Below are 18,586 nucleotides of genomic sequence, written 5' to 3' on the forward strand. Positions count from 1 at the left end.
AAGTATTCAATCATACATTTTACTTAAGTAGTTGAAAAATGTCATATACAAGTTTAAATTTAAAAAAAAAAAAAAAAAGAGTATTCGTGATCAGCTGTGTAAATGTCTTGAAATGTCTCCTTCGTGCCAATGAAATTTCTCTTTTAAATGTCACTGTAATATTATGCTAACATTTCTTGTTCTTGTCCTCCACCCAGCTTGACCCGCAGACGCTCCAAGGCAAAGACTGGCAGAGAACAGTTATTCCTATGAACGGGGTGAGCAGATCGCATTGATGATATTTTTATCAGAGTCTTTTGTGTTGCTTTCCTGACTTTGCTCCCCTGACATTTAAAATTCACAAATTTAAGTTATTATATTAGGTATCTTGTTTACGTAGCACCAATACAGCCTCGTAGTTATGTTATATTAGGATGCAGTTTTCTCCAGGATGTGGTTCAGCAGTTGATTTGTCTGTGAAGTCTACATCTGGTTTCAACATGGTGGGATTTCCTCAAGCTCATGGGAAGCTGTTGCAGATGGATTTCAGGCTTATAGATTTGTTTCTCACTCTGCAAACCCATTTTAACCTTAAGCCCTATTTTCCTGTGTCAGATCGAGGTTAAACTTTCCATGAAGTTCACCAGCCGAGAGTTCAGTCTGAAGAGGATGCCCTCACGGAAACCCATGGGTGTGTTTGGAGTCAAGATCTCCACAGTGACCAAGTGAGTTGACATTAAAACAGCAAGTTAGAGTAATCGTTTGGCCAGCTGTATTTAACCTCCCAGACTTTGTCACTTTCACTTCAGTCAGGGCACATTTTTATTCTCCAGTCATGTTCCTCAGGGCTCCACTCCAGGCCTCCTCTTCTTTCATGCATGTGCTTTTTCTTCCCCTGTCCTTTCATTCCACGGTGTTGGGCTGATGATTTAATTTGTAAATGTCTATTACTGTAATTTGACTGACACAAATGTGGAAGCAATCACCTCTGTTTGCCTTGCTGACATGTCCAGGAGCTGATGTCTTGTGCATGTTTTGTATGTGCACACTGCCAGTTGTTTCATCCTTCTCCCCGACAGTAGCAGGATCTTTATAAACACCTCATGCAGAACTTGCATGCAGACCATTAATTTAGATGACTGGAGGTCTACCTCACACAGCAATGCTTTGAGCTAACTGCTAACATCACCATGCCATTTTACAATAACAATGAGTAACATGGAGATGTTTAGCAGGTGTAATGTTGACCATGTTCATTTCTAATCAACACAAAACACCAAGTACAGGTGAAGCTGATAGGGATGCCATCAGTTTTGTGGGTATTTGATCCTAAAAGCACTGGACAAATTATAAGTTTGACCTGATGGCTCACCAAAGTGACTAAAACAGGCACAGGGAGAGCATGCAAACTCCACACAGAAGGGCCCCGACCGGCATTTGAAGCTGGAACCCTCTTGCTGTGAAGCAACAGTATTAACCACCACTTTTTCACCTTCCAGTCAGCCTTTGGTTTCCATTTATTTCTCATGCTATGAAAATAAGCTTACAGCGACTTTTAAATATTTGTTCATTGTGCTTCGTGCTGCTTTGTGCTGATGAGTGACATTAATGAGGATTAAAGATAATAAGTGGGCTAACTAGATTTACCAGCAAAAATCAGTTAGCGTTGTAGATAAAACATTTCAGCAGAAACACAGTCAAAGAGCCAGAGGCACCACTAGCCCTTCCAGGAAACAAAACAATGCAAAACACAAGACTTAACCTTGTTTATTTCATCCTTTTGTCTTGGTAAACAAAACATTTATTCAGTAATTACACTGCTAAGTGTTTTACTCAATAGAAAATGCTCATTTATGATCATCAATGTTTATCTTCATCCAGGCGAGAGCGCTCCAAGGTGCCCTACATTGTCCGGCAGTGCCTAGAGGAGATTGAAAGGAGGGGTATGGAGGAGGTGGGAATCTACCGAGTATCAGGAGTCGCTACTGACATTCAGGCCTTGAAGACCGCCTTTGACACCAGTGAGTACAGTCTACATCTGTGTACAGTACATGCTCTGCACACGTAATTATGTAATAAAGTTAAAGTAAAAACCTATAATGCTTTACCTGCCATGCATTTCTAGGAAAGAAGGCTGAGAGGATTTATTGACCATCACCTGAAGGAAACCCTTTTTCTAACCTTTCTGTTTCTATTGATCAGGTGATCGTTATCGTAGCTCTGAGTCTGACTGTGTGTTTGAGGCATTTTCTCTGATGTGATCAATGATTAACCAGATTTATGAACTAATTCTGTATGAACTTGCACTTGCATTCTGTGGTTGCTAGGTGTGAATGTGTCTGGTGTGGAGTGTGTGTATTACTGTAAATCTAGAGTTGGATGTACTGAAAAATAAGCCGCATGACGACTGCTGCTTGTGCTAAGGTGGTTTCCCTTTGCCTTTGCTTTGTCTTTGCACGGCATCCTGTCTTCATGTTGTTCTCATCGCTCTCCTGCAGATCATAAAGATGTGTCAGTGATGATGAGTGAGATGGACGTCAACGCCATCGCTGGGACCTTGAAGCTGTACTTCAGAGAGCTGCCAGAACCACTTTTCACTGATGAGCTCTATCCCAATTTTGCAGGCGGCATCAGTAAGTCTGTTAAACGCAGCTAATTAGAAGTTAATAAATCATTAAAGCTTACTATCAGAGCTGTAGCTGCAATTTTTAAGTGTCTGCTTGTTCAGGCAAAAGTCCTTCATTTGCAGTGTTTGTAAAAACTCGATTGTTTCTGTGTAGCCCTGTCCGACAGTGTTGCCAAAGAGAGCTGTATGCTGAACTTGCTGCTGTCACTGCCTGAACCCAACCTGGTCACATTCCTTTTCCTTTTGGATCACCTGAAGAGGTAGGAACAAGTAAACACACATGTTTGCATATGTATATATAATACGTATCTACACATAAACATTCACAGAAAGAACAAATAAAACTCATGCATACACGTGCAACAACAAGCCATAATTATACAGAGGCTGCATTCAACTGCAGTCAGCACAAATGGTAATGTGTTGCAACGCCGATATTTCTTTGACGTGACAGGCTTTGAATGAATTTGAATGACATTGGCGATCAAATGTTTTTATAATTGGTCCAAATGACCCTACACAAAGGGATCAAAAGCCGGCTGTCATAGAGACGGGAGAGGAGCGATATTGTTGCAATACATGATTAACAGCGTGCATTGTCAGACATTCTCTCCTGGAAGACGTTCATAATGTTGTTGTTTGCATGAAAAATGTGAAAAAGTGTCAAGTGTCAAGAAAGAAAAAAGAGAGCTAGAGAGAGAAGTTCAAAGCCATAATTTCTCACGTCTGCACAACTGACCAAGCATGGTGTGAAGTTGGTGCAACAGAGATGAAGACCTGTTATTATGAGAAAAGTGTTAGGTTAGAGGAGGGTGTTCCTGAAGTTATTTGAAGAAGCACACAAGCAACTTAAATGAATATGACGAGCCAAATATTTTATTAGTTAAATTAATCAAATGCCAACATTGTTGTATCAGGCAGCTATAATTTCACCACTAATGGAATCTAATAAATGCCAAACCTCGCCTGCATCTGCACCACTAATGGAGTCTGTCTTCCTCTCCCCAGGGTGGCAGAGAAGGAAAGCGTCAACAAGATGTCTCTCCATAACCTGGCAACGGTGTTTGGTCCGACTTTGCTGAGGCCTTCTGAGAAGGACAGCAAGATCCCCGCTAACCCCACCCAACCCATCAGCATGGGAGACAGCTGGTCCCTGGAAGTTATGGCACAGGTGATTTCATATTTGAACTTTCCCATGAAGCTATTTGCAAAAGGAATCCGTCTTAAACAACCAAAACCTCACTTTTATGTTTTTTTCTCAAATCTGTCTCTGCAACCTTTTCTTTATCATTGCAGGTCCAGGTGTTGCTGTATTTCCTGCAGCTGGAGACGATCCCAACCCCGGACAGTAAACGTCAGAGCATCCTCTTCTCCACGGAAGTATAGAGCTGACACTGAACTCTGCAAACCTGAGACTTCGACCATGAACGAGTGAAAAGGAGAAGGACTGTGGCTCAAAGTGAGCCTATAGTGTGATAGCCTATAGTGTGTTTTTGAATTGACTGACCAGGTTCCTGGAAAGGGTTATCTCTGGCGATGCCTACCCTGCCTCAAACACAAGAGGGTGACACTGGGCCTCTGAAGGTCCATGCCCTTCATATCTCTCCTTACCTGATATTTAGTGTGATTCCTTATACCTTCACTGATGACGTGAGTACACCTGCCATCCACATTTCTTCACCTTAATCTTTGTCTTAAGGCTGTACCTTTGCAGCTTGTAGACAGTTGTTCATGTCAAAAAAATGTCAAAATCAGTCCATAAGAGAACAAAATATGTCTTTCTTGGTTCTTGAATTAGTTTGCCAACAAATTAGAATTTCCATTTACCTTTGTGTTTGGGCAGTGTTCCCTGTCTGTGTTTCTTTTGGACAATCATCAGCTCAAGACTGCAAAATATGTTTATCCATCTGAAACATTGCTTCATGTCCTGTTGAAGAAAATTCTAACCGTGTCTTACACAGTCTCAGAGCTTTGTTTCTGAGTAGACAAGAGGAGATGTTTGTGCTCTATGTGAGAGTCAAACTGAACGTCTGGAGCTGCCACAATGCCACTGGCATTTTTTCTTTGTGTCGGGAAGCCAACACCTTTACGTTAAAGTGTTTACAACGTAAACAAACCCCGGATGAAGTCAGAGGCAAACATTACAGCTTGAAGAGGGACTGTAAGAGGATAAAAGGAAACCGATGATTAGTAATACACTGCATTCTGACTACATGCGTTTTTTCAGAACATAAAAGCAAATTGTGTTGTTTGTGTCTACAAGGTAGTATTCAGCTTAAATATCCAGGAAGCAATATATTTTCTAACATAGGAATTGTCTGTGTTCATATCTTTATTGACGATTTGTCCTCCGTATTGTGACAAGGGACATTTTGCCAAATTAATATGTTGTTTGTTTGTTTGTTTGTTTCTAGGAGGCAAAAGTTGCAGTTGTATTTACAGATACAGTATGTACATATTCTGAAAGTTGTATTTTTTTTTCTTTTGGTTTAACAGTATAATCATTGTTGCTTTTATTGTAATTTATTTTGAGGGCCTGGGGGGAGAAATCGGTTCATTTTTCTATGTGAACTTTTTTCTGTTTCACTAAGAAAGTGGTAGGTCTTAGCCTTGACTTCAGGTCTTGCAGTAAATAAGCAGGATTTAGCCTTGTTCTTATAGAAACTACTCTGCTGTCTGTCCGTCCAGCCTATTGGTTATCGTTCATTTAGATATTATAATGAAGGTAATACACACATTGTAGTTACATACTGTATGCTGCTGTGGAAAAGGCACAAGCTCTTTAACTGCTGGGTGTTCCTCAGCAGAATGTCTCACATCCAGAGACCATCGCCTGTCTAGCGTAGACATTATGCAATGTCATAATACAGCACACAAACAAACACACACATATGACATTGTCTCCTTTTTGTATCATTTAATCTGTGGCTGCAGAGTTGCACTCATGCAAGATTAGAACTACTGTATTACAATTTAAGTGACCTGAGCACTCAGTGTTTGTGTCCATCGAAGAAGCTCTCTGTTCGTTTTAATGAAGGAATATTACTTTCTTTTTTCTCCTGACATCTTTGAGTTTTTTTTCCTCATTGCAAAATATCCAAATAATTTGTTGTCCTCGTAACTGTTCTTCATTCCGTTAAGCTTGAAGGCGTCCAACTCAATGGCAAAGATAACATAGAGGGCATGTTTGAGGAAATGTTAATATAACAAATTTTAAGTTTTAAACATAAATGTCTTTAGCAAAGCAAGAGGATTCTTCCCTTTTGGATACATATCAACTCTCGAAATGTCAAGACATTTGCTCACTTTGCACATGACAATACAGACAAAACATCCGTCTATCGATCCCATAAATAACTATCTCAAGTATGCCTTTGCTTTTTTTTTTTTTTTTTTTTTGCTAATTTTGACCAACTGTATCAAGCACACATTGTTTCGTCATTTATATTTTAGGATGTAAGACAGAGAATGAAGCTATCATTCATTCATTCATCCGTCACCTTTATGACAAGTCCCGATTGCCTACACTATTCTACCCTATCGTGCCTCGACACTTATGTTTTGCTTAGCGCCTGTGGTACTCGAAATTTCAGTGGAGACGCTGACAGTGGAAATGTCGTTCAGTCTCCTGTTGCCTTTGCTGAGGATGGCCACATACTTTTCATTTCTTAAAGACTAAGACAGGACCTTAAACTTAAGCATGGTCTTAGCTCATAGCATACATACCAGTTCTACTCACCACCTTCATCTGACTGTGATGCTGTAATTCAAACTGTGTTAAAGTCAGTCTTAATGGGGCGAAGGACAGAATTTCTTGCCTGTGTGCTTGTTTTAGCTCTTGAACTTTTAGCATCTTTAATGCCTTTTATTTGTATTTATTTATGCTTTGCCCCTATTTGGAAAAAGAAGATCTACTGCAGCTATTTATTTATGATATAATATCATCTGAAGTTAAATTAATGTTAGGAAAATGGTCTTTATACGATGTGCTTTCTTTAGGAAAATGTCTGTTTATTAACTTTTTGTTTATTGATGTTCCAGCTGATTGTTGCTATTTTTTCCCAGAGTCACAACCACAGACATATTTTAACCCCTTAATCCTGCATCGCCAGCTCATCTCTGTAGTTACTTGTGTTGTACAACAGACTGGCCACTGTGATTGTTTAGCTATCTGACGATAACTGAATAGCGGGTGCAGGTTCTTGTCCATTTAAGAAGGTAGATTTTGTGAGTTAACATTACTCAAATTTCTCTTACTTTTCCATGGAGTTGTATAATATGTATTATACTAGAGAGTACATTATTTGGTTTCTGTTTTATTTATTGTGGCGTTCACTGACATATGATAAGTAAGGATCAAGTCGGTGTGCCTCTAGTCTCTTTGAAAGCCAAGCTGTCAGTATGTGGTAGAGGAGAAAAGAGTTGTATATTACTCTAAAACCTGCATTGTTTTGGTCTGTTGATTGTCACTGTAACTGCATGTATCCTCCATAACCTCAACCCTCAGTTCTGTACATGAAAAAGTAAATACATCAAAAAAGGTTTAGTTTATCTGTGAAATAGCCTGAAGATATGGAACATATTGCTCTGTATGAAAGTTACAAACCTCTTTTGTTTATTGTACACAACCCAGGTAACTGTCCCTACATTTCCACACTATAGTTAATACTTTTAAGAGACCCCTGCTGCCACTTCTACAACATCAAGTTGACATTGCATCCGAGGACATAAACCTTTGGAAATGTGCTAGTTTTGTTTTATTTTGTCACGTAAAGCTGAGGATGGGACTGACCAACCACAAACACTTTCTCCTTTTACCTTTCTCAGTTTTTTTGACTCTTGTTCCTGTTCAATATTCAATGTTCTGCTTGTAGAACTGTAAAAAGGAATACTGTATCCTGAGGGCAAACATGTTTGGAAGGCATTTGCAGCCTATGTTTGTACACAAAAATGTTAAATAAAAATCTCCTTGTATCTACATAAAATGATGATGTTTGATTTTTTTCCCCCTCCATCCGCAATGCACAGGACCCAAAGGAACCAACATTCTGATGCTGGGGAACCACAGAATAGCCCAGAGGTCCTTTGGCCCTTCCCCTGACACATGCAATGTTTAGGTGGGTGTTGTGTGTCAAAGAACATCCATATGATTGCCACAACCTGAGGTTTGTCCACAGAACATTCATTGCATCGCAAAGATATTATTTATTTTATTCACTTCACCTGTCACCTGTGATTCTGCAAATTTTCTTTGATAAGCAGTGACACACACGACTCCTGGTTTGTTTGAAAAATAAAATTAATAAAAGAAATGACACATTGAAATTATTCTAAATTTAGAAACTTGCCAGTAAATGTTTGAAAGAAATGCTGCATTTCATTTGCTTGGGAAAAGTTTCTCTTGAAATGTAGCTGTATTTTTCTAATTATTCCCTTCCTCATATGCAGGGCAGTGTAGGTAGACACAACTGTTTTACAACACTTATTTTACAACACTTGGGCATTTGTGCGAGTTTCTCTGAATTTGGATGCATCCTCAACTTGAAATCTTTTGGATGGAAGACAACAGCAGGGATGGAAAATAAGACTAACAGTGACTTCTGGTGGTTGATTGTAGGTGTCGCAGATGCAGCTTTTCACTAAAAATTAACTCAAAAACAATCTTTGCACACAATTGGATGGATGAGGTTCTTTAACCTGCTAAATCAGGATCTTCTTTTTCAAGCATGTTCAGAGTGTTGATGCCCTTCAGTCATGTACTTTTTTAATGGATCCTGGACTAACAACACGCTCATCTAACAGGTAGTGTTTTCTTAAAGTTAGTCCATGTAACTTTTGAAGGAAGAAATAGCAGCCTTCTTATCTTATAAATACAATAATGGTAGTAAAATACACTATTACCCTGTTCAGTACTCACAAGAGTTTTGATACTATAGCATTGGTCTGGTGTGACGGGTGTTGATGATGGCTTGTGTTTGCTTATGACATAATGAGATAGAAAACTTCTGCCAGGCCAAGATATTGTTGAAGTCATTTTGATGACTTTTTGACTAGTTTCAACAGTTACCGTCTGACAACAGCAGTCGCTGTTGTTCAATGAAAGTGACACTGGTTTGTGTTTACCCTCCATATTACGTCACCTCAAGAGAGCAAATCCAACTCATCCACAAGAGGTGTTCGAAGCACGAGCAGTTGAAGATTTAAAAAGGCCAGTTGGTGCCAGACCAGTGCTGTTTTTATTCAGGAAGCCATCTGGTAGGATATGGGGGTTTTGGTTTATTGGCAAATATCCTTCAGGATAAAATTGTATTTCACAGCCTGGATAAATGGTAAACCATGTTGTGAACAGGAAATCTTCTCAGGAAACAAGATTGTGAGCCACACAGTAAACACTGACACGTGTTCAGTCTCATTTGTGATGCTGTGCCACAGTGTGTGTAAATTACGTGTTGTGTTTATGATGCTCTTGTCTAATGACCAAAAGACACAACAGCTGCCATTAATCAGCACACTTTAAGTTGTTGTGGCCAGACCTCAGCTGCAGACATTTGTGCTTCTGAACTTCATATTTGTATGTAAATTCCACCATATGTGCTGGACAGTTGAGTACAAATCATCAGCTCTAGTCCTGTTGTCATGAACAGTTAAAGAAAACCTTCAGCAGGAGACCTTCTCTGTTATAAAATCTTCCATCCAATAACAACTGTAACTCTAGACTCTAATTTAGAAGTGATGAAAAAAGAGAAGTAATCACGCAGGGATTTGTTAGCCTTTTCCTAAGAACAAAAGAGATAAAAACAAAGAACAACCAAAAGAGAAAATAAAATAAATGTTAAATTATCTGTGAGCTTAACTTTAATAATACATCATTTGTGAGGGGTGGAGGGATCCAAAACTACACATATGACGCATTCGCCACAGACTGTATATTCTCCTATATTAAATGGCACAGAACATGACAACACACTGCGCTATTTTACACAACAGATAAACATATCGGCTAGTATAGTGAAGCTCCATGGACACACAATATAAACATACAAACAAAGCTCATAAGAGGTGTAGAGTGAATTTTAGCGCTTAATCGTCCCATTTGACTGTGTGCACTTTTACGCACAGCCACATTAACAACAAACGGAAGAGGGTTCTTGGTGGAGGGCTTGTAGAAGGTGCTTTCCCACGTTCTTATGTCTGATATTTACATGCTGTGAAACTAGCATAGTATGAAAGAGTTTGCAAATTATATTCTATCTGTTTTGACTCTGTTTTGTTTGGTTTTATTTTATCATCTATTCCTCTTCGCTTTTTATGCGCCCCCTCCTTATCTAATTGTCATCGGTTATTTCCATTTGTCCATACGTCACCGTTTAACAGAAGACCCCTTCAACACAGGCACACAAATAAACCACACGAGAGAGAGAGAGAGAGAGAGAGAGAGAGAGGCGGTGCGCCTACGGCCGCGCTTTTTTCCTGTTGCAGAGTATCTGCGTACCTGAACTCCGCGTGACAGAGCGAAAGCGAACAGCGGCACACACTTAGATGATGACAACTTTTTTTCAAACTGCATTTTAGCATATTGGCTAAACGCGTCAGCTTATTGTGTCATTTTACCGCAGAGTGCGCGTTGCCAGATGCCTGACAACAGAGTGATCACCTGTCCACGCTTACTGGGTGGGAAGGTAAGAAAAGAGGAATTATTTTCTCCTCGCGGCTACGTTTTAAATATGTTTGGCAGTTTCACAGGTGCTTTCCCATCGATTGTGGCACAACTAGTATATATTATTTGGGTGTTCTTTAGGTATCGATGCTCTCACTTTGTCAGGTTTCTTGAGTTTTTATGGCAATAAACTTATCTTAAATAATACGTTTACTGTAATTGAGAGGTAGCTGTAATTATAGTGTGTATTTACCTCAATTTCTAAGTCTTAAGGTTTAGACGGTCATAAAAACCTGCATGGGAGCAATGCTGAAGCCTTTTTTTTTCCATCACTGGACATCTATTCCCTCCAACACAAACCTCACCCTGCAGTGTAGTTTTGGCTCATATCATGTTTATCTCCTGTTTTTCCTGCTGTCAAGAGTTCACAATAATGATATCTTTAACACTTCCCTCGTCAGTTGTACACGCAGTGCCTTTTCCAACAGTGATACATCAGCTTTTCTTTTGGTTTTCCTTTGACTTTGGTGGAGCTCAGCTGGCACATTGATTGACAGGGCAAAGATGGATACCCTCCCGCAGGATGTGCATTTTCTTAACACTTCCTACAAGGCCTCTAGGCAGATATGAGTACACTCCTCATCATGGGGAGTAGTTTTTCCCAAAGCCCATAATACAGCCTATAAGCTTCAGTACTGTGAACAAGCTATTTAAGTTCAACTTTGTTTAGTTATTTTTTACTTTATTATCTATAATTTTTCTTGTTCAGGTTCACAAACTTTTGTAGCCCATGGAGGTCTTAAAAAACTTAAGTTCTGGACAATTTCCTGTAGCTTTCCAAGCCCACTTGTTAAACCTGTTTTTAAATTCCTTTGGCCTGTGAGAAGGTTTCAGCAGCAGAACAATAGCTGAAAAGTAGGATTTTGGTTCAATGTACTGCCAATCAGGATCAGTGGTGGTAGAGTTACAGGGTTATATGTGGCCAATGGAGGGAGATTAACAAAAGAACTATGTGTGACAGCTTCCACAAATGCATAAGTGTGTATGTGTGTGTGTGTGTGTGGTGGGGGGGGGGGGGGGGGGGGGGCTGCAAATGGTTATTTTTTTCTTTCTTTTCTATATTTTCAAGATGGAGACTGGCAGTGTGACTTTACATTTTCACTATTGATATTACTCAGTGGGGAATGCCCCAATAACTGAATTTAACCAAATCAAAACTTTACTTAGCTAATTTAATAATTAATATTCATATGACAGATTCTACAATGCAGAACTGATGCACTTCAAAGCTGATTAGAGGCTGAGAATATGACAGGCGTTTACGTTAGACACTCAGAATAGGTCCAGATCGTCCCAATGTTGCGCCTATAGAGACCAAATTTCCCCTTTGTTGTCACAGAATCATTTGTTTGCCGTACAGTCAATCTTGCTGAATCTTATCTCGTCGAGTCTTACTCACTGTATAGTCCTTGGCAGGAGGTCATATTTACAAATCGTCTTTTTTTGTCTGTGGTCAATAAGTTTCACTTTCAACATATGTCCACGCTGTGCTCTGTCGGCCAAATCGTAGGAGATAAAAGAAGGTTTTAAATGTGCGTTTTTGTTTTTCAGCTGATGGAATGAACCGTGTGCCATAGTTTGGATGATCTGAAAACCAGCTCATTAACGATGCAAATCTTCCAGTTATTTATTTATTTATGCACACATCCATACATAAATAACAAATACACACAATTTTTGATCAGGATCCCTTAAAGGAATACCCTTTCGGGAAATGCTCTTATTGGTGTTTTGTCTGTCTGCCTGTTTACCCCTGCTTCCACAGGCTTCTACGCCAACTTTATTTATTTATTTATTTTACCGTAGGTCATTTCAATTAGATCTAATTGCTGGAGGGGAAATAAATAGTAATGCACAAATCAACAAGACCTGCAATCTTGCAATCTGACATGATCTGGAAACCTTTATGTATTTCTTTCTCACTCCCCTGAGCTGAATTACCCCAGTAACCTGAATTATTTGGCCTACATTTCATTCAGAGTCCTCCGTTATCAAGGTTGTTTGAGGTTGAACTGCTGTTTGCAATAATGATCTGCTTACAACTTTGCAAAATACCTTGAAAACATGTTCCAGTATTGGCATGCCTTTGAAATGTAAAGATAGTTTATTTTGTGTAATCACTATCAGTCATTTAGGAAGAAAGCATGCCTGTGGTGGGAATGATTAGCGTGCAGAATAGTTTCGGGAAACTTTTCCCAAAATAAAAGGTGCATTGTTGGGCTGCTTTGGCTCTGTATAAAAAAACAAAAAACAAACTGTCCCCCTGTCTTCCTGAGATAGATGGCTTTCTAGACCCATGTGTGTCTGTGTGGTAACCTGCAATCTGTTTGTACAGGCCTTACAACTGTGATTGTGTTCTCACTCTGTTTCTCTCTCTCTCTCTCCAGCCCATTGCTCTTAATTTGGCAGCAGACAGGCAAAAGTCCCAGACACTTCCTCTTTAATATTCTGCTACTGTCTGTCAGTTTACACAGCCAAAAGAGACGAAGACGGCTGCAGAGACAAAAAGAAAGACTGACAGATCGTCTTAGTGTGTAACGGTGAAAGGCACGAGTGAAGCCAAGCTTCACAAGAGTAATGTTTGTGGGAGGAACTTCCTGCCCCTGCAGTCCTCCTGCGACACAGTCGCTCTTCACTTAAGTTGTACCATGCGGTTTGGCAAGCAGGTATTTTGTTTAAAAACATGTCAAGCAGCTGAGTCTGTGGGATGAGAGCACAAAGAAAGCAAGAAAGAGGAAAAAATAACCATGCTGAAGAATTACCAGCTGGTCTATATCAGCCTGGAACTGGTGATCGCCTGCCTGGCTGTAGCTGGGAACATCCTGGTCTGCTGGGCCGTCTGCCTCAACTCCAACTTGCAGAGCATCACCAACTACTTTGTGGTGTCACTGGCAGTGGCTGATATTGCTGTGGGGGTGCTGGCAATCCCCTTCGCTATCACTATCAGGTGTCATTCCGTTTTTTTTTGTATCATTTTAAATGTCTCATTTTTTTATAGGCCTTCAGTGAAATCCTGAATCAAATTGTAACAGATCTGGGGCTGATTTTGATTTATCATTGCTTTCAACACCTGTGCTTCTTTCTCTCAAATCAACACCAGTATCGGCTTCTGCGCCAACTTTTTTGGCTGCCTGTTCATCGCCTGCTTCGTCCTCATACTCACCCAGAGCTCCATCTTCAGTCTGCTGGCCATCGCTGTAGACCGCTACATCGCTATCAAGAACCCACTCAGGTGAGGTGAAACAAAAAGGTCACATCAACTGTAGAGAAAGCTTTGCACCTCTCACTTCAACCAAGTTCAGTTTGCTTTTCTGACCAGCTCTTTCCAGGATGTAATGAATGAGCTGTTGTTTTCTATACATTTTGAAAATGATGATGCTCTTTTCACACAAGGCATTCAAGTCAGGAGAGTGCGGGTAAATCATTAAACATGGGAGGCATCACATGCAGTTGTGTATCAAAACACATTGAATTACAGAGAGAGTTTATTCGATTAGGGCTAATCCGGCTGGCTGTGAGAGGACATAGATATATGTCACCTAGGGCTTTATTGGGTTACAGTTTGTGTGCTGTTGGAGGGATTTAACCTGTTGAAGGCTTTAATGATATTTGTACTGCAAATCTACCCCATTCAAATATTTATGTTTATATATTTCTGTGAAATTCTGCTCCCACAATCGCTTTGATCATTCTTTCTGCTACAGGTGTTCACTCATATCTTCACGTGTGTAACAAAAGCTATGGTTGTTTAACCACAGCTGCATTCTTTACTTCTGTCATTGGAAGATATTTCACCCAGTAAACCACAGCAGGTGACGCATTGGCCTGAGCAGTTGCATAACAGCTTCTCAGTGTGTGTGTTTGTGTGCTCACACTGGTGTCACAGTCCTGGCACCAAAGACCAGAGAGCTAATAATTCATCAGAGTTTCAAGAAGCTTATTATAGTCTACTGGCTGCTTCCATGGTCATGAAAGACATTCACATGAGACATTGGGTATAGATGAGGTGATGTAACCAGGACTACTATAGTTATTCGTGCTTATTTTCCTATTTTTACTCCTCTGGCATTTGTGCCTTCCTGAAGCAATGTGCACACCAGTACAAAAATGCAAATAGCAAAGTTCTACACTTTAACATAAGGCTACTGTACATTTAAGTTAACATAATCTTATCAGGGGTTGCATTATAAAATAAATTGCTATTTAGCCAATATTTTTCTGAATCCAGGCCCAAGCCTGAGTTCAGTTACAAGTCATGAAAACAGTGTACAGCAAAGCATATCCCTTTGACTACAGTTATGTGTTTCAGTCATTTCTGTAGTTCAGTGCATTGCTCAGAAGCTTACCCACCTTACCCAGATGGATAACGGATTCTTCACAATGGCAAGTTGATGTCATAACTTAGATGAGAGAGAAGTCTGCTGGTAAATTATAATGACAGGAGGGAAATACCCCTTATTGCAGATTTCACACTGTATCTAATCATCTGCCTTCAAAAGTAGAAGAAAGCAAGAACAAACAGCACAACAGCTTTTTCAAGACAAGGCCAAAGGCATTAAGACATTTGAGCTGTGACCCCAAGAGATTTGAAACACCTGATGTGCGGTGTGTCTTTAATCGGCAGACAAAAGTATAGAGGTACTGGTCAGATTACTGTAAGTTGTTGCATTATCTTTACAAACCAGTAACTTACAACAATAAAAAAATCTCAAGTTGAACAATGAAAATATCACTTATTAAATAAGCACTGCACTGAAGACTGAATGCATAACCGTTTTCTCCTCATTTGAATCACCAAATATTTTTTTAAATAGTTTTCCTCAGACTGATGGGATCGCTGAGATTAGATAAAACAGCTGGTCCTAATGTGTTACTGTGCTCTGCTCAACCTTTCAGGTACAACAGCCTGGTGACAGGGTGGAGGGCAAAGGGCATCATTGCATTGTGTTGGGTTCTCTCAGTTGGCATCGGCCTGATGCCAATGTTCGGCTGGAATAGAGGTAAAAGATTTACTTTGGCAAAAAATGTAAATGTGCAAATTCAGTACCTCCAAAATGATTCTTACTCAAGCCTGTAGAAAAAGTGTTAGATACCTAAGTGGGTTTACATTTGTTTCATTGTTAGTTAAAACAAGAATGTTCAAAATTGACAAACATTTTATATGTTTGTCAATTTTGAACATTCTTGTTGGAAGACAAAGTGGAGTGGACATATTCAAAGGGCTGGAAAGTATTTTGCAATGGAAGACTTCTTCCTTCTATGGAGTAAATGTATTTGTTTGACATTAATACAAAAAAACTGACAACACATTACCCCTGGTTCTGCTGCACAGGTTGGAACACCACTTTAGCCACCAGTAACAACAACTGTCCTGAAGGCCTGATGGAGTGCCTGTTCGAAGAAGTGGTTAACATGGAGTACATGATCTATTTCAATTTCTTCGGCTGCGTGCTGGTGCCCCTGTTTGTCATGCTGGTCATCTATGCCCATATCTTCATGGCCGCAAGGCGCCAGCTCCGACTGATGGGGCTCAAAGTTGCACACGTACCTGCTCCTGGAAAAAAAAACTCATTGTCGAGCGCATCTCGTTCAACCCTACAGAAGGAAGTGCATGCTGCCAAATCGCTAGCCATCATTGTAGGTTTGTTTGCTCTTTGTTGGCTTCCACTGCACATCATCAACTGTTTCAATCACCTGTGTCAAGACTGTGGGCGCGTACATATTTGGGGGATGAACATTGCCATCATCCTCTCCCATGCTAACTCGGTTGTGAATCCCTTCATTTATGCGTATCGGATTCGGGAGTTCAGACAGACATTTCGCAAGATCTTGTATCAGCACATCCTAGGACGCAGAGAAGGACATGGGTTTGGGGTTGGAGCTGGTGATGGCAGAAGTGTTGGGAGTGGTAGTATCATGCGGACTTCCTCCTGCACCAGTAGAGAGGGTGCATCATGTGGCACAGTAGTGAACAGTTATGTCCTGGACCCAAGCCCTGACCGAACTCCACCAGCTACTACTCATGAAGCCTCTTGCCACTGGACATCAAACTTAGATGCTGCACCAAGTAGCTTCATACCCAACGGACACCAAATAAAGGGTAGCGGTCTTGCAGAAATGCAGCAGCAGCCATCCATCGTGAGATCTGCTGATCAGGATGGAGTAGAGTCTGTCACATATTTCAGGGGAACAACAGATGTTTTGGAAGTGAAAAACAGTGGAAGTTCCATTGCTTTTGTAAATGTTCAGGCCTTCTCCCTAAAACAGACTGACTGTGTCCATTCTACGGAGCTAACAGAAGTCTCATGACAAAGATGTTTAGGTATTTAAAATATATTTCTATTGTCATAAAAACATGAAGAATGATTAATGAAGCGTCAACAAATCAACAGCAACAGTTAATCTGTCTTTCTGAAGTCACAAAAAACGATCACCAGCAATGTTTTTGAGCTGCTTTCTTACTTTGTTCGCACCAACCATCCATGAGTTGGAGCAGATCTACAAGATCACAACAGGTTCTGTGTGGATGTTTAAAATATTTTCTTGACTTGTAGTACAATAACATTACTGCATGTCATTTAGACATTTTAATCTGCAGAAAACAGTGCTTTCTCAACTGTACTGTATGTTCCAATGCTTTTTGCAGAGACTTTAAACATTTGAATTCTGCAAACTGAAAACTGCATTTTTGATAATGCTGCATCAGGTCAGCTTTTGTAATGGTCATGTGTATTGTTTTTACTCACTGATAAATTAAAAGACATAAATAATTACTATCTGCTTCAAAACTGAACAACTTTACAGTGTTACCATAAACCTAGCTACATGTACCACCAGATTTCAAACTGTTATGAATGAAGTACGTACAGATTGAAAAACACGTCGTACCAAGAGCTATAACTAATGACCTGAATGAACCATAACCAGTCCTGTATGTATAACTTGGGGAAACCAATGTTGTTTAAAGGTAGGCATAAGGTGTGCACCATTTCCTGTGTAAAATCTATTTAAAAGTAATTTCGCATAGTGCTGAATAGCTACAGAATATTTGATGCTTGTGGTATGATGGGTGATTTGATAACTGCCAAACAACACATGTCTGTTGCTGGTTCAACAACGCTGTATACAAACCAGTTACCAGCTATCCATAAACAAAGAGTTTGTTTGACCTAAGCAAATATCAATCTTTATGTCTGTGTTGTGGCTACTTTTCGAGTCGGGCTTGCACAACTACAGTATGAAAAACACACTTACACACCACCTGACCAAGAACTACTCAGCAAGAGGTGTTTACAGAGTGGCCTGGCAGCTGACGCCACTCAATGGGCCTAATGCAATGGAAATCAAAGGAAGGTTCACTTGATGATGTCTTTTATTATGCCATTATGCTTTCTCGTTCCTCATTAAAAAGCCCTCCCACCACGGGAAGAACCTGCATTAAGCAACATTTACGTGCCTTAAAGCAATCCCAGAGACATGTCTCCAAGAATAAACATTCATGGGTATGTATCCGGCTCATGTATGTTTATTCAAAAAATATGCATATCACTTGCACTTTGTTTTTGGATGAAGCCATTTCATTAATGCTTTGTTTTTCTTTGTGCTGTTTTGATAAGCATAGATAAGGGTTATGGAAATATTGTAGATATGACTAACTGAAGCCTGAGTCGATTCATTTTGCATTTTCTTTTGTTTTGTAATTTGTTTTGTTTCAGAAAGAATGAGCAAAATAGCAGAGACTTAAGACGGTTTCTTTGAAGCATCATTTGATTCTCTATGTGGTCAGTCTCAGGTTGATACAGTGGAGACCTGGAGCTGCAACATACATATAACATTTGGTGTCTAATGTCTAGGACATAGACCTTGCTTAAGTTAGAGTCCAAACTGGGAAAAAATGAAAAAGTGAACACCTTAGATATCCAACTGTTATAATAAAAGTTAAATTATGTGGCATATGTATCCGTAGTGTGGTGTATGTGTGTGGGAGGTTGTTGGTTTGCATAGATATTTATGCAAACACTGGATAAACTTGTACAGTTTGAATGCTGATCCGTCTCTGAATAAATTTTAACAAAAACCTGTCTGGCTCTGGTAATCAGCTTTCAGCTTGTTATTCAGATGCCAAACATTACCAGTGCCTCATTCCTATGGCAAAACACTAGGCAGACTTTTCATAGGCACCTTACACAAATTAAAGAAGCCAGTAAAAGAACTACATAAACAAATAAGAACTTTTTCATGGAGAGGATGCATTAGCTCAAAAA

The 18,586-nt window shown here is 39.8% G+C and overlaps 2 protein-coding genes across 3 annotated transcripts in view; both read left to right on the top strand.

Annotated features, from left to right (window-relative positions):
* The window catches only part of bcr (BCR activator of RhoGEF and GTPase), a 76,314-nt gene extending 68,724 nt beyond the window's left edge, over positions 1–7,590 (top strand). For both annotated transcript variants that reach the window (XM_046374933.1, XM_046374934.1), the window contains 7 exons: positions 198–257; positions 595–704; positions 1,861–2,000; positions 2,478–2,612; positions 2,760–2,865; positions 3,614–3,776; positions 3,902–7,590. In XM_046374933.1, coding sequence (XP_046230889.1) covers positions 198–257; positions 595–704; positions 1,861–2,000; positions 2,478–2,612; positions 2,760–2,865; positions 3,614–3,776; positions 3,902–3,991 — 804 coding nt within the window. In that variant the 3' untranslated portion in view covers positions 3,992–7,590. The remainder of the gene's footprint in view (positions 1–197; positions 258–594; positions 705–1,860; positions 2,001–2,477; positions 2,613–2,759; positions 2,866–3,613; positions 3,777–3,901) is intronic.
* Positions 7,591–10,036: 2,446 nt separating this feature from the next.
* Positions 10,037–18,541, top strand: adora2ab (adenosine A2a receptor b). Its single transcript, XM_046374887.1, has 5 exons — positions 10,037–10,284; positions 12,710–13,269; positions 13,423–13,554; positions 15,219–15,322; positions 15,655–18,541. Exons 2-5 carry the CDS (start codon positions 13,070–13,072, stop codon positions 16,629–16,631), a joined length of 1,413 nt encoding a protein of 470 aa, XP_046230843.1. The 5' UTR covers positions 10,037–10,284; positions 12,710–13,069; the 3' UTR covers positions 16,632–18,541.
* The last annotated feature ends 45 nt before the right edge of the window (positions 18,542–18,586 follow it).

The sequence above is a fragment of the Scatophagus argus genome, chromosome 20, assembly GCF_020382885.2.
Source record: "Scatophagus argus isolate fScaArg1 chromosome 20, fScaArg1.pri, whole genome shotgun sequence".
NCBI lineage: Eukaryota > Metazoa > Chordata > Actinopteri > Scatophagidae > Scatophagus > Scatophagus argus.

Bases quoted from the DNA above. Each gene is read 5' to 3' on its own strand.
- adora2ab (XM_046374887.1), top strand. From the start codon at position 13,070: ATGCTGAAGAATTACCAGCTGGTCTATATCAGCCTGGAACTGGTGATC. The intron at 13,555-15,218 runs GTGAGGTGAAAC...TCAACCTTTCAG, and splicing joins GCTATCAAGAACCCACTCAG to GTACAACAGCCTGGTGACAG. The intron at 15,323-15,654 runs GTAAAAGATTTA...TCTGCTGCACAG, and splicing joins AATGTTCGGCTGGAATAGAG to GTTGGAACACCACTTTAGCC.